The sequence below is a fragment of the Sarcophilus harrisii genome, chromosome 2 (assembly GCF_902635505.1).
Source record: "Sarcophilus harrisii chromosome 2, mSarHar1.11, whole genome shotgun sequence".
NCBI lineage: Eukaryota > Metazoa > Chordata > Mammalia > Dasyuromorphia > Dasyuridae > Sarcophilus > Sarcophilus harrisii.
Window position 1 is genome coordinate 157,827,670 of NC_045427.1, and position 16,092 is coordinate 157,843,761.

A 16,092-nucleotide genomic window follows, 5' to 3' on the forward strand; every position below is an offset into this window, starting at 1 on the left:
ATTAAAACTCTCATTTCTTTTGGGAGTAGACTTAGATTTAATTCAGTGTTGAAAGAAATGTTCACAGGCTTTTCACTCATGTATTTTTAACTCCAATGATGTTTTTTAAAACTTCATAAGCAGTGTACCTAGGTCCATTCACTTCACTACCTTTGTAATGATTAGGGTTAGATTGTGAAATGGGCCATATGCTATACAGAACATGGTTACTTTCTCCTCACTTTGAGAAAAGTTTAGGTGCCATTTATTTGATATGTTGCAGATTGGATTCTTGTTCAGGTATGGGGTACAGTAGATGGCTTCAGAAGTCCCTTTGATTATGGGATAGATACTTTCTTTTACTTGAAAGTATCTTGAACTCATTTTTTTTTTTTTTTTTCATTTCTAGGAGGTAGGAATTAAGTTAATAAAACAATGTAATTTTTTTTTATAAGTTCATAATAATATACACTTTCTTTGTAGTTGTAAAGTTGTTTTAGACTTCTTTTTTCACTGCCTGTTGAACATTAGGCCTTCTTTGGTATTCTCAATTTTCTATTTCATTGAAGTCTGAAAATAGCTAATTTTATATAAAAACATAATTTCATCCTGTTGGTCATTAACTTTTTGAACATAATTTGATCTCCTATAGGAAGAATGTATTTGGTATGACCTAAGCTCTCTTTCTGGATCAATCTTCAGTTTATAGTCATAGAGAATCTGCTGCTTTTTCATGCATTATAAAAATATAACATACACAAAATATATATGTATGAATTTCTGACTCTTAACACCAGCCTGTACTTTCTTTACATTAGTTTGATCTTTGCTACTCATAGTAACTCTTGTCTACTTACACCACAATATAAACTCTCTTCGCATTTTGACCATATTTCCTCTACCCTTGACTCTTCCATATCAACCTCTGTCCTATGATATGCCTGCAAAATAGCATTTATAGTCAGAATACCTCTATGTGGCCTCCATTTATGACTACCCAAAGCCCATGTTGAAGCCCCTGTTGCAAACTCCATAGCTCTCACTGCTATTCTACTAAAACTAGGAGGCTGTAGCATCTTACACATTACATCCCTCATTGAACCCATTACAACACACCTCTACAAAACACTATCCTTTTATTACTCTCTTACTATGAGTTCTAATCATAACAAGTTCTGTCTGTGACAGACCAAAAATCTCTCATTGCTTATTCTTCTATCAGCCTCATAGGCCTTGTAATTATTGCAGTCCTCATACAGTTACCATTTAGTTTTGTAGGTGCAACAATCCTAATAATTGCCCACAGACTTAATTCTTCAATATTGTTTTGCTTAGCCAATACAAATTATGAACGCATCCATAGCCTAACTTTAATTCTTACCCATAGCTTCCAACTAATCCACCCACTCATATGCACCAAGCCTAGCTAATCTAGCACTACCTCCAACCATCAACCTAGTAGGCAAACTGATAGTAATCATAAACCTCATTCTCCTGGTCTAACTTTTCAATCATCCTATTTAGGAATTAACACAGTAATTATGACTTTATATTTGCTTCACATATTAATTACCTCTCAATGAGGAAAATTCATTCATTATATCTGCCCTATCAAACCATCCTTTTTATTCTAGAACGTATTTTAATAACACTTCATTTATTGCCACTGTTAATCATTTCATTAAACCTAGCGTTCATTTTGGAGCTTACATACTGCAAATATAGTTTAACAAAAACATTAGATTGTGAATCTAAACATAGGAGTTTAAACTTCCTTATATGCTGAGAAAGTTACAAGAACTGCTAACTTTTGAAACCATGCCTAATAAACATGGCTTTCTTACTTTTAAAAGATAATAATCATTCAGTGTTCTTAGGAACCAAAAATGGTGGCACAATTCCATTAATCACCTATTAAATTTTATAATCATACCATCAATCATTACACTAGCCTATTCTTTAATTTTCAATATTTCACTACCTCATAAAACCAACAATTTCCCTTCACTTTGTAAAAATGAAGTAAAACTTGCCTTAATTATTAGCTTAATTCCATTAATCTTATTTATCTTATCAGGTCACTAACTGACAGTGATTCTCAGTCAATATGTTTAACATAACTATAAGCTTCAAACTAGATGATTTCTCCATCATCTTCATTCCCATTGCATTATACACAATCTGATTTATCCTAGAATTTTCAGTCTGATGACCCTAACATTCATCACTTCTTTAAGTATCTAATTACATTCTTACTTACTATGATTATTCTAGTCTCCACTAACAATCTCTTCCAGCTGTTTATCAAATGAGAAGGTGTAGGAATCATGTCATTTATGCTGGTCGGGCGATGATATAGACTAACCTATGTAAATACTGCTTCTCCACAAGCTATCCTTTACAACTGCATCAGTAATATCAGATTCCTACTATCCATAGCATATTTAATATTTAATAATAATTCTTGCAATATTCAGTACTTTCATAACTGATGTAAGCACCTTAGCATTGCTAGGGCTCCTCATTGCTGCTTCCAGTAAATCAGCCCAATTTGGCTTTCATCTATGACTCCTCTCTGCTATAGAAGGTCCATCCTGTTTCAGCAGTCCTCCACTCAAGCACAATAAAAAAGTCAAAACAGCCCTGACTATGGCACTATGCATAGGAAGCATCACAACCCTATTCATTGCTATCTGTGCCATCACATAGAAAAATTCTACCATTCTCCCCCTTTAGCCAACTAGGTCTAATAATAGTTACCCTAGGACTCAATCAACCCCACCTAGCATTTCTGCACATTTGCACACATGCCTTTTTCAAAAAAATACTTTTCTTCTGCTTTGGCTCCATTGTTTGTAGTCTTAACGATGAACAAGACATCTGTAAAATAGGAGGACTCTTTACATTATTTCCGGTTATTTCCTCAGCCTTAACACTAGGCAGCCTACAACCATTTCTAGCAGGTTTCTACTCGAAAGATTCAATCATTGAAGCCATAAACACATCCTAGGTAAATACCTGAGATCTATACATTACCCTAATTGCCACAACCCTAATAGTTTACAAGTTAGGAGCATGCACTTTTTCTTACTAAAAGAACTTCAATTCCTTCCTATATCCCCTCTAACTGAAAATAACCCATCACTGTTCAACAACACTAGTAAACTAAACAACATACTGAAAGCGACAGTATTACCTACTCAACTCTCAAAATATTCTCCAGTAGCTATAGCTGCAGTATAACCAAATACCACCAACATACCACCTAAATAGACTTAAAAAAAAAAAATCAAGCCTAAAAGTGTCTTTCAACTTAGTCTACCATAAACGGGAAGGTTTAGAAGCAAAAGCAGCAAATACAAAGATTAATAAAAAGAGAATAAGAAAACAACCATTCTAAAATTATTAAGATATAACCTATGGCATGAAAAACCATTATTGTTATTCAACTAAAAAAACTAATGATCAACCTATGCAAAACCCACCCACTAACCAAAATTATTAATCACACATATATTGTTCTTCCAGCATCATCCAATATCTCTGCTTGATGAAACTGACTCTTCTCTAGGAATATGCCTAGTAATTCAAATTCTAAGAGTCCTAAAATAGCCAAACATTATACCTCTGACACAATAATCGCCTTCTGTTCAGTGCCCACATCTGTTGTGACATCAGCTATGGTTGATTAATTTGCAAATTACACACTAACGGAGGTTCAATATTTTTCATATGCTTATTCGTACACATAGGCTGAGGCATGTACTATGGCTCATACTTAAAGAATCATGAATATTGGAGTGATTCTTCTATTAACTGTTATAGCAACTGCTTTCATAGGTTATGTTCTCACGTGAGGATAAATATCCTTCTGAGGCACAGCAATAATTACAAATTTGCTATTTGTCCTTCCCTACTTTGGTACAACTCTAGTAGAATGAATCTGAGGAGACTTCTCAGTAGATAAAGCAATCTTACCTGATTCTTCACCTTCCACTTCCTCCTGCCCATCATTATTATAGCCCTAGTCACCTGCTATTCTTACACAAAACAGACTCAAGCAACCCATTTGGAATTACTCAGACAAAATCCCATTTCATGCTTACTACACTATCAATGACGCCCTAGGCCTAATCCTAATACTTCCAGTATTCTTTATATTAGCACCTCTTAAGAGACCCAGAGCACTCATCAGCCAACCCATTAAAATATCTCTTCATGTTAAAACAGAATGATACTTTCTATTTCCATATGCAATCCTACACTTAATCCCCAACAAACTAGGGGGTGTTTTAGCACTTCTAGACTCTATCTTAAGACTTCTTATTAGCCTCCTAGTACACAAATCTAACCAACAAAGCATGATATTCCAAACAGTCTCTCAAACGCTATTATGAATCCTAAGCCCAAACCTATTCACCCTCACCTGAATTTGCTATCAACCATTTGGACAGCTATTCTTTATTTCCTCCTAATTATTGTCCTAATATCACTAGAAGACCTATTTGAAAACTACATATTAAAACCTAAGTGAAGAGTCCAAGGAATTTAACTAAAATACTGATCTTGTAAGCCAGCAATGAAGGAAACCCTATCAAGAAGAAGCCAATATACCCCACCATCAATACCCAAAGCTGATATTCTTATTAAACTATTTTCTGCCATATTTCACACAAAACAATCCACAAAACTTTAAATTTACAAATTAATTTTCAATTTATATACTATCTCAGTATTAAAATTTTAATACTTGTTTCATTTTTCTAAAAGTATACTATATATCCATGATATAACACATATATGTATATAGAGCATTCATATATATTCCCCTAACACATAAGCTACATATATTACATGTCATGCATTACAAACATTTATATAGAGCATACATTTATAGTCCACTATCATATAAGAATATACATAGTACTCATATATTACTAAGTGAATAAATGACAACAATATATAACACATGCATATCTTTACCGATAATTACTCATATAGTATATGACATAATATGTACATATTATATAAGACATTTACTGTTGACATACATAGATATTACATTTATGAAAGATTATATATATATATATAAATTTCTAGCTCTTATTTGCGGCTTTGTGAAGATTTGTAATCTTATTGACGTGAATTGCTTTAAACTTTACTCGTTGTTTAATGAGTTACTTATTGCTAGTATCAAAATGAGATACTATCTTATTTTTGTTAATAATTTCTTTAACCTTCTTGACCCAATCATCAATGAGAAAATTGTTGTGCTATTCAAATATAGGCATTCCTTCTCACTTGATATACAGAGTTGTATGGGAGAGGGGAACCCTCTTTTATTCTGCTGTGTCATTAGATCAGCCAACTTAATTTCATTAATTTATGATGGTAACCCCCTGTGATTACATTCCTGTAGAACTGGTAGAAACGGATAGCAATAATTGCTATCCTATGTAATAGAATTATATTTTTGTTAAGTTTTGAATAAGAGAAGTTTAAAAAGCTTATTAACTATATCTAGATCAAAGATTAGGTGCAATGGCAGAGCAAGATAAAAAAAACTTAACATAGAAACATGTAATCAGTTTTATTTTAGTCATTCAATTAATTTTCATTCTTTTTGTTTGTTTGTTTTGGAATTTCTTTTTGTTCAACCTTTAGGACAAAACATGATTCTGGTATATTCTCTTGTATGAATATGCAATCTGGATATTATTCTCCATTGTTGCTGGGAATTCCATTAAAAATAATAATCTTAAGCTAGTTGAATCTAACATGTTTTGTATATGTTGTGTCTGTATGTATCTTTAAATTTGGAGGCTTTACCAGTTGAAAGAGTTGGAAAATTAGGAGAGAGTCCAGAGAAAAAAAGTGAAAATATTGAAAAGAAAGTCCAGTGAAATTTGTGACCCAATGTGTGGGCAGATTGTCTTAAAAATTTGAAAGATCATCATTGGAATGTAAGTGAAGGAGAAGTCAAGTTAAAGGAAAATTCAATATTAAATGTAAGAATGAAGTTCTTATTTACATGTTGAAACAACATATAAGGAGGTTGTAAAATATTCCTTCTTAAATAACTTTGGGACTGATGATTCACACAAGACTAGTTGTTTAAAAAACCATAAATAGCTTACGTATTTGGTTTTTCTAAACACATTAAAATTTACATATGCTTCATTGAAAAGTCACTAGTCAGATACTTTTCACTTCAAAAATATTTTATTTCTCTTCTGATCTTGGTTTTTCTGCTATTCTCTCAGTGCTAAATGATTGGTTTTGTTTAGTTCCTTATTTTGATACTATTTTATTTTTGTTAATAATTTCTTTAACCAGGATATGAACAGCCAATCTTCAGATCAAGAAATTAAAACCATTTTTAGTCATATGGGGAAAAAAATAATCTAAATCACTATTGATTAGAGAAATGCAAATTAAGACAACTGTTGAGATACTACTTCATGTGTCTCAGATTGGCTAAAATGACAGGAAAAGTTCATGATAAATGTTGGAGGGACTGTGGGAAAACTGGAAACATTGTTGGTGGAGTTGTGAACTGATTCAACCATTCTGGAGAGCAATTTGGAACTATGCCCAAAAGTTTATAAACAGTACATACCCTTTGATCCAGCAGTGTTACTACTGGGCTTATATTCCAAAGGGATCATAAATAAAAGAAAAGGACCCACATGTGCAAAGATGTTTGTAGCATCCTTTTTTGTAGTGGCAAGGAAGTAGAAAGTGAGTGGATGTCCATTAGTTGGAGAATGGCTAAATATGTTATTATATATGAATATTATGGAATATTATTGTTTAGTAAGAAATGACCAGCAGAATGATTTCAGAGAGGCTTGGAGAGACTTACTTGAACTGATGCTGAGTGAAGTGAGTAGAATCAAGATAGCATTGTACACAGCAGTGAGATTGTGTGATGATCAACTGTGATGGATGTGGCTCTTTTCAGCAGTGAGGTAATTCAGGCCAATTCCAATAGACTTGTGATGGAGAGAGCCATCTGCATCCAGATAAAAGACTGTGGAGATTGAATGTGAATCGCAATGTAGTATTTTCAGCATTTTTGTTGTTGTTTGCTTGCTTTCCTCCGCCCTTCTTTTTATCCCTTTTTGACCTGATTTTTCTTCTGCAGCGTGATAAATATAGAAATATGTACAAAAGAATTGTGCATGTTTAACCTATATTATATTAATTGCTGTCTAGGGGAGGGAATGGGGGAATGGAGGGAAAAATATTTGCAATACTAGGTTTTGCAAAGGGTGTTATTGAAAACTATCTTTGCATGTATTTAAAAAAATTAAAAAGCTATTATTATTTTTTAAAATAATTTCTTTAACCTTCTTAACACAACTACCAATGACAAAGCTGACAGTTATAGTTGTTCCTTCTTACTTGATATACAGAAATGGATGGGAGAGGGGAACCCTCTAATCTCCTAAAGTCACTGCTGTGACTTTAGTTCAGCTCACTGAATTTCATAGGTAACTCCCTGTGTTTTAGTTCCTGTAGGATTGGTAGAAATGGATAGAGATGTACTCAGACAAAAAATGTAAAATATATGATTAAATAGAGACTTCTTCGACAAATTAATTTTCTTCAGGAATTGAAAGAGACAACATTTGGTATTCTAACAAATGGTCTGAAGGAAAATATTCCCTTAGTTGCCAATCTTTCAATAGTTAAAAGTTATTAAATTCATTGTGTCCTTGATAAAACATTTGATGAACCATAATCCAAATTATATTTATAGTTGTCACTTATTTCTCAGGAAAAAAAAGTTATTGTGGCTTATTCTCTGAAAAAATCAGCCTGTAGACCAAAAAGCAGCTAATTTCATTCTCATAAATAAATTGTGTTAGGAACAATATTGGAAAGAGATCCATTATTATCATGTTCTTATATAAAACTATTATATCCTATATATTCTTAATTATTTGACACTCATGAATTTTTTTTGTAGCAGTGGAAATGTAGCTTGGCATGACCTAAGTGGATTGGAGCCTGATGATATGAGTTTGAATCCCAGTTATGTTACTGTTACACCTGTCATACTATATTACTCTTCTTTTTATCTCAGTTTCTGCATCTATAAAATGATGGCACTGAAAAATATGATTGCTAAGTTCCCTTAGAGATCTAAATCTATAATAGATTAATAAATGCTTGAAAAAGCATTTTGTCTACTACAAAAATTATACAAAGTGCTGTTCTAAGCCTTGGTGCTATAAATAAAAAAGTAAGAAAATACTTTTTTTTTCTCCTCAAAAGGAACTCACATTTCAATGGTCAGAGAAGGAAACAAAACATATGGGGATCTCAGCTGCATATTAGATAGAAAGGTCCAAGGGATCTTTATGGATGCAGGGACAAAGTAGATAATCTTATATCTGTTTTAATGTCATTTCCAAGGACTAAATTATATCAGTTTCTGAAGCTTAATTTTTTGACAGCAACAAGGATTTTGTTGAAAAATTCCTTTCTTTAGTAACTATGGCTGCTGAGGAAATAGGGGTTGCAACACTTGTAGACGCAGTTGACAGATCATTAATCAGTAAATTCTTGTGGAATTGATTTTAGTCAGGACCTGGATATAGTTTTTACTTCTGTAATTTTGTGAACAAATAACAAAATAGCAGTGGTGATCAAGGATAAGTTCCTAATTTAGTTTATCTGAAGAGACAAAAAAAATTAGTTTTTTCTATTTAAAGGAGACCAATACTGACAGGAGATGTGAACTGTACTTATGCTGTTCTTTAATTAATTTCTAAATTAAGATCCAGACTACCCAAGAATGTACCTTTCTTAAATTAATTCTTAGAACAGACCTGGCCAGGCATTATATAATGCATACTGTTGTCTCTAGTCATTGTTAGTTCGAGAAAATTTTCTGAATACTGGAACTAAATTCTTTTCAGATGAATATGTGAAATATGAATATTTCAGAGAATACCTCTCCCCATTGGGCTGTTGAAGACTCAGTTAATTTTAACTTCAGAAAATAAAATGCATTTTTCCCCTTTTTTTTCTTTCTCTAGGCTGCTCTTTATGGATGTGGTTGTTGGGCTGAAAATACTGGAGTTCAGAATCCTTACTCTACAGCTGTGAGTACCTCAGGTATTTGTTGCTTTCATGACCATTTTTTCTTCTTATTCAACTTTGTCTATTTAAATGATTGAAATAGATTTGTTTTTGTATTAAGGATTAAGTAATGCGAGGGACTTTTGGCCTTTTAATGATCTCTGAATATCACATAGGTTAAAACTCCAAAATTAAATCTCCCACATCCCTTAGCAACCTTAATTTTGTTTCAAATGCATTTAATAAAAAAAGTGGAATAGAATTTTTTTGACCACTCCTTTTTGTGTAAGTTAATTCAATTGATAGTGTCATGTTAGATAGAAAATTATTTTAAAATAGTGACAGTTTATTATAAAAGTGAATAATAGACTTCTTGAGAAAATAGTTGAAGACCATGTTAGTACTGAATATAGGATTTTTTGAACTATGAAGTCAACAATTATTGCTTGAAATTCCATTTTTTTAAAATAGACTATGGAAGTGTTTAAACAGAAATTTTAAAAAAAACCAGCAGAAAAAAATCTACATGATATAAGAGAAAATAAGAAGTAAAAAAAAAAAAGACAAATAGGATAGAAAATGTTGCCTATCGATAAACAGGTCAGTGACTTGCCTCTATTTATGCTAAACATCTCAAGCAGACAAACAGCTTCTCTTTTTAGGTTTTGGGACCCCTTCCTAGGACCCATCAGGAAGAAGGCATTACGCCCCGCCATCAACGCCCAAAGCCGATATTCTACTTAAACTATTTCCTGCATTAAAAATTTTTATTTATTTTTATCGCAAAATTTAATTTGTATACTAGCCCAGTATTAAATTTTTTGCAATTTTTTTTGCAAATTTTTAATTTTACTTAAGCAAAAATATAAACTCATATATATATATATATATATATATATATATATATATATATATATATAAAATATATATAAAAAATATATAATATAATAATATAAACTCCTGTGACTCCAGGACAAAGGACAACGTGGTAGATGACATAATGGGATTGAGAGCAGTATGATTGGGTGCAAAACTAATGTGCAATGAATAATATGATAGATTGGAAGTTTGATTATGGGGAGTAGCAATAGACACTCTGCCATTCCCCTTCCCCCTCACTCCCAGCCAGCACCTTTTATTTTGAGACTTAAGAAGTATTCATTGTTTCAGCTCAGCTGCAAGTTTTAGAGATAATGAACTAGATCTCTCAAGCAAAAAAACAGACAACCTTGAGGAGTAGCTTGGCAGTGTAAAGATACTAGATTTGATTGAAACATAGATCAATGATTAGCCAGAAAGCCTGGTATTTAACTTAACCCATTATAGACTTACTGAATGCTGAACTAAATTTTGAGACAGAGAATCATTATTTAAGCAATATTAAGACAAGCAATTAATTATAAAAAGGATCAATAAAAAAATAATACAGAATCAGTTTTGATGATTTCAAGTATATGGTAGAATGCTTTTATAGAAAATCTATAGAATTACATAAAGTATTCTAATCATACACAAATTTTACCCTAATAAATTTGTAGATTTGTAACTTAGTTAAATTTAGAGACCAATACTACTAAAGACTTACTAAAACTTGGAAAAAAACAAAACAAAAAAGAGACTATACTAGCTGTGTGCCCTTGATCAAGTTCACATATTCTCTCAATGTACCAGGAAATCCAAATGGCAGAATAGTTGGTGATCTTCATTGATAGGTCAATTTTCTCAATTTGAGGAAACACAAGTTCCTTAAAATTATATGTATAAATAATATACATATATACATACATATATGTAATAACATATATAATGAAATTATTTATATAATATGATAAAATTTTATATACATATGCACATATATTTCTTTGTACATTCTCAGAAATATTTTTCTTAGTTTATCTTATGTAGAATTTATTTTGTTTTAATGAATTTTATAATTCTGGGGAAGATACAGTAAGGTATGCAGACCTATATTTCATTTGTGTGGGAAACTCACATTGTAGTAGTAATCTTCTCATCAGGGCATACTGACAATTCATATTTAACTATGTTTTAGAAAGTTGCCTAATAGTCTTGACATGTTAAATGGCTCACATTCTTATGGCCATTATGTCTCAAAGGTACTATATGAACCCAAGTCTTTCTTATTCCAAAGCCTGACTTCTGTCCATTATATCAAATAGTCTTTTGTTTGAAAGTTAGGTAATGATGATTCATGAAAAATATTAAAAATTTATAATTGAGGAAACTAAGGAAATTCAGTCACATAGCTGGTAGGTATCTGAGGGCAGATTTGAACTCAGGTTCCCTGAATCACAGGATCATAGGTTGAAAAATGAAGAAGATATTAGAAGTCATTGAATCCAACCTCCTTATTTTCTATATGAGAAAATTGAAGCAGAGATAGGTTTAGTAACTACCCCAGGTCATAGGTGATATTTGAGAAAGGATTTGAATTCTTATCCCTTTTCCCAAATTCAGTTCTTTTACCACTAGGTCATGTAACTAATGGAAGTTATTATCCCTGTTTTACAGAAGAGAAAATTGACATGTACCAAGAATAAATTATGTGATCAAGGCCACATAGCTCATAAGTGCCTGTGTCAGTTTTGAAATTCAGTTGTTTGATTCAAGAACCAGCTGTCTCTCTTTTGTGTAGCTTCCTAGCCAAATATATAATAGCTACTCAGTGTAATCTGAATAATTGAATCAGATGACTGGAAGTTGGGATTTATGGATTTTATTCTTGCTATAATATTGGTTGTCACTGAATAAAATACTTAAGATATTTTAACTTGTACTAGTTTCCCTTTTTGCAGAATAAGAAGTGTAGGAGTGCCAAAGAATTTTTTTTTCTTTTTCTACCTTATACCTGCTGGTGGTATTAAAAATTAGAGAATTGTGACTGGCTAGAGTTACAATTTAAATACTTGGCTCTCTTTTCATATTCTCTCTAAATTGTTAATCTAAAACCAGAGAACTATAATTCTAGATCTTTTTATGTACCAGGAAATAATGCTAGTTTCCAGAATGTGATTTAATGTGACTTTATATTGATTGGTCTAAAGAATGGTCATTACTGGTTTGAAAATCACTTGCAAATTTGATAGATTAAAAATTTTAAATCTTAGAAAAAAAAAACAAATTTACAGGTGCAATGAAGGAGGGATATCTTTTTCTTTTGAAAAAGTTCTAGTAATCTCACTGTACTGAAACCTCAATATAAGTCTAGCTGTATTGAGAATGAGGAGATAAATATCCTTTTGTACTGAACCCTGATTAGATAAGAGCTGGGTGGAGAAATTGCTGGACTTAGAATTAGAAATCTTAGTTCAAATCTGTTACCAGACCCTGAGTAAGTCACTTTATTGTTTTCTGCCTCAGTTTTTTCAACTCTAAAACAGAGATAATAACCTATCTTGGAGTTATTGTGAGGATCAAATGAGATAATATTTGTAACAGACTTAGCAAAGTATCTGGCATACAATAGGTGCTATATAAATGCTAGTCATTGTGATTGATCAAACCACATGTAGATTATAATTTTTAGTTCTGGATATCATCTTTCAATAAGAACACTGATAGACTACAGAATATCTGTCAACCAGGATGATGAAGGTATTGGGTTCTTAGAATGTTAAGATCCTTTGAAGGATCTAATATCCTTGTGGATATTAGAAAAGAAGGAAGTATTAATCTCATAGATATCTACAAGTATCTGAAGGGATTATGTGAGATAGATTAGATTTGTTTCAGGGACTGAATTTAAGCCAGTGATATCCAAACTCTATGAAGTGATTAGGATTATCCAAAAGTGGTATAATTAGTCTGATGAGATAGCTAGAAAATATTTCAGGAACCACCTAATCCTACTCCATAATTTTGCAAATGAGGAAATTGATGATGGAAGACATTAAATGACTTCACTGAGGTCATCCAGATATTAAAGGAAACAACTACCATTTGAACCCAGGTCTTATGACTCTAAATTCAGATCTTTATTCATTATTCTTCTTTCATTGCTCAAATACAGCATGCTTATTTCTATATCATCTGAATGACTTTGTTAGCTAGAGGAGTTTTTATTTTCTTCAGTAGGAAATAGTAAATCATTTAATATTCATGGGTAGAGCAAGCAATATAATTAGATCTGTGCTGTTAGGAAGATTATTTTGTTAACTGTTTGGAGGCTATTGTGATAAAGCAGACTAGAGGTGATGAGGGTCTGAACTAAAGTGGTGATTGTTCAGGTGAAAAGAAGGAAATGGATGTGAAAGCTATTTTAGTGGTTGAATCAATATAATTTGGCAACTGTTTGGATATAGAGGTGAGAGGTGAAAGAAAATGAAAAGTTTAATGTAATTTCAAAGTTGCAAGCCAGAGGGAAAATTGGAAAGTTGGTGGTGCTTTCAATAGAAACAGAAAGATTTGGAGGATGAGTGTAGGTTAAAATAATGAGTTCCATTTGGCATATGTTGTGTTAAGATGCCTGTAGAATGGCCAGGTGGAGATGTTGACTGCCAAATGACATTTGGTTGAAGGAACTTGGAGTGTTTAACCTGGAGAAGACTTAAGGAGAAATGATTGCTGTCTTCAAATATTGAAGGGCTGTCATGTGGAAGAGAGATTAGACTTGTTCTGTTTGATTCTAGAAGGCAGGACTACAAGCAATGGGTGGAATTTTTTTAAAGAGACAAATATAGGCTTAATGTTGGGGGAAACTTCTTGATAATTTAAGCTGTCCAGAAATGGATTGGGTTGTGTCCATTCCCACTCGCTGAATCACAGAATTCATTGGAGGTCCTCAAGGAAAGGTGGGACAACTACTTGTCATTCATGTAGTAGAGTGTCTCTTTTCCTGGCATTTGACAGAGTAAGTACCTGTTAAGGGTCTTTTCCAACTTTGAAATGCTCAATCCTTATTCCATTCATGTTCTATATAAGTTTTAAAGTATTCACAAATATCAGCATTCTAAATTTTGTGATAATGTTTCCTTTTGTGTTTAAAATACTTCTAAATAAATGCTTATTGATTGATGGAATACATATAATCTAATGATATCATTAGATGTATGGTGAAGATGCCACTTATTTGTGATGTAGCATTTGAAGAAATAAAAATTAAATATTACTTTAAAAGGACAATAGAACAGACTTCAAATCGACAATTCAAGTGAAACAAAGAAGAGTAGCTTTTAAATTTCACTTTATTCTCATTAAATATTTTCTTGTCCTATATAAACATCTGAGGTAATTATTTTTCCATTGGTTTAGGTGAGAAAACAGTACATTTGGGAAGCTAAACTTGTCTTTTTTGCCTTTTCCTCCCACTTACATGTTTGATTCCAAAGAAAATGTTTTGCCTTTTGCTTTACAGAAGCTTCTTTTCAATGTAAAAGAAACAATTTCTGTAATGTTTCTAAACTAACAAGACACATAGTGTGTTCTGTTTAAACAGCAGCCACTTAGGCTGAAATAATAAAATGAGGTAGAACTTCCAGGGACAGAAATTTTTGGATGATACTTTGAAAAATCTTTCTGAGGATTATTGCTCCCAAATGTGAGAAGATAAAATGCTATATTTGCAAATATGTCATTTTAAAGCCTCCTGGGTTTTTGGACTAATTGGTTATTGGAAAATGTCCCTTTACAGATAATACAGCACGAATACTAACAGCTTCTCAGAACTAAAGTAATTGTTACAATTAGACATTATTTCTGCTCAGAGAATATCACTAAGTATAATTGAAGATCACTTGATAGCTGATGACCTATAATATATTATTTACTGCTTTCCAAAATTTACTGCATTTCATTTAAAAACATGGAATATCTAAATTCAGAAATGTATAAAATCATTTCCTTAACAGGCCAGTTCAACATGGTGTTCTTTTGTTATTAAAGATGAAAAATATATTTGTATGAGTTTTGTTTGTTTTTTGCACTGAAATTGAATTCAGATTCGTAGTTTTGTATAAAAGAACTCTTTATTTTCATGGTCATTTATTCATTCAGCTATTCCTGCATTTATTGTATGTTCTTATTTATTTATTTATCTATTTTTGCTGAGGCAATTGGGGTTAAGCGACTTGCCCAGGATCACACATCTAGAAAGTGTTAAGTATCTGAGAGCAGATTTGAACTCGGATCCTCCTGAATTCAGGGTAGGTGCTCTACGCACTGAACCACCTAGCTGCCCCTTATTGTGTGTCCTAACTGGCGAACGATTAAGAAAAATATGAGGCATGGTATCTACCTTCAGAGAGCTTATAGTCTGTGATTTTAATTAATTTTATAGTAACATATTTGTCTATCATATAATTTTCTTACCAATATCAAGCTCTTTTTAGCATTGTTAATCAGGATTTGTCAAAATTACTGGTCAACCTATATCTCAGTCTCTTTGCCATTTTTAAACTAAGAAATCTATAGTAGAAGTATACGTTTTGTCTTGCCCTTTGTTGATGAGGACCCATAATGGTCTTGAAGTCAAATGAATCCGTTGGAAGTCATTTTTCACCTTTCTGATGGGTGGTCTCTGTCTTCCAAAGACTTATGGGCAACTACTAGCTCCCTAACCTTTAGTGACTGTAATGTTAACAACAGGACACCCATCCCTAAACATTCTTGAAAATATAAGGTAAATGAAAAAGACCAGTATATTATCCTTTGCTTGAGGTTGAGAATCCTGCCATGTAGTGGGGTGAACAGTTTCTGCAAAATTATGAGGCATCATGTGCATTTTTTAAAGCATGTAACCTCATTTATTTTGAAGAAAAGGAAATATTTTAGCTGAATAACACATGGTAAAATAAAATACAGTAAAACCCAGAAGCACAGGATGAAGTTATAGATGAAAATGCTGACACTGTCATCTTAAGTGTAATTTTTTTTTTTGGTTGTCCTCACTCAAAGGAATGTCTTTCCTTCCCTATTGGGAAGGTGTACCTGATGTCACTTGGATAGCAAGTAAGTCAAGAAACTTGTCAGAGATTTTTAAAGCTTTCTTCATATGGCTTGCAG

The 16,092-nt window shown here is 32.3% G+C and overlaps 1 protein-coding gene and 1 pseudogene across 2 annotated transcripts in view; both read left to right on the forward strand.

Annotated features, from left to right (window-relative positions):
- The window catches only part of TASP1 (taspase 1), a 253,668-nt gene that overhangs the window by 128,952 nt on the left and 108,624 nt on the right, over positions 1 to 16,092 (forward strand). For both annotated transcript variants that reach the window (XM_003758180.4, XM_031951085.1), the window contains exon 10: positions 9,030 to 9,108. In XM_003758180.4, coding sequence (XP_003758228.1) covers positions 9,030 to 9,108 — 79 coding nt within the window. The remainder of the gene's footprint in view (positions 1 to 9,029; positions 9,109 to 16,092) is intronic.
- Positions 578 to 4,670, forward strand: LOC116421459 (annotated as a pseudogene).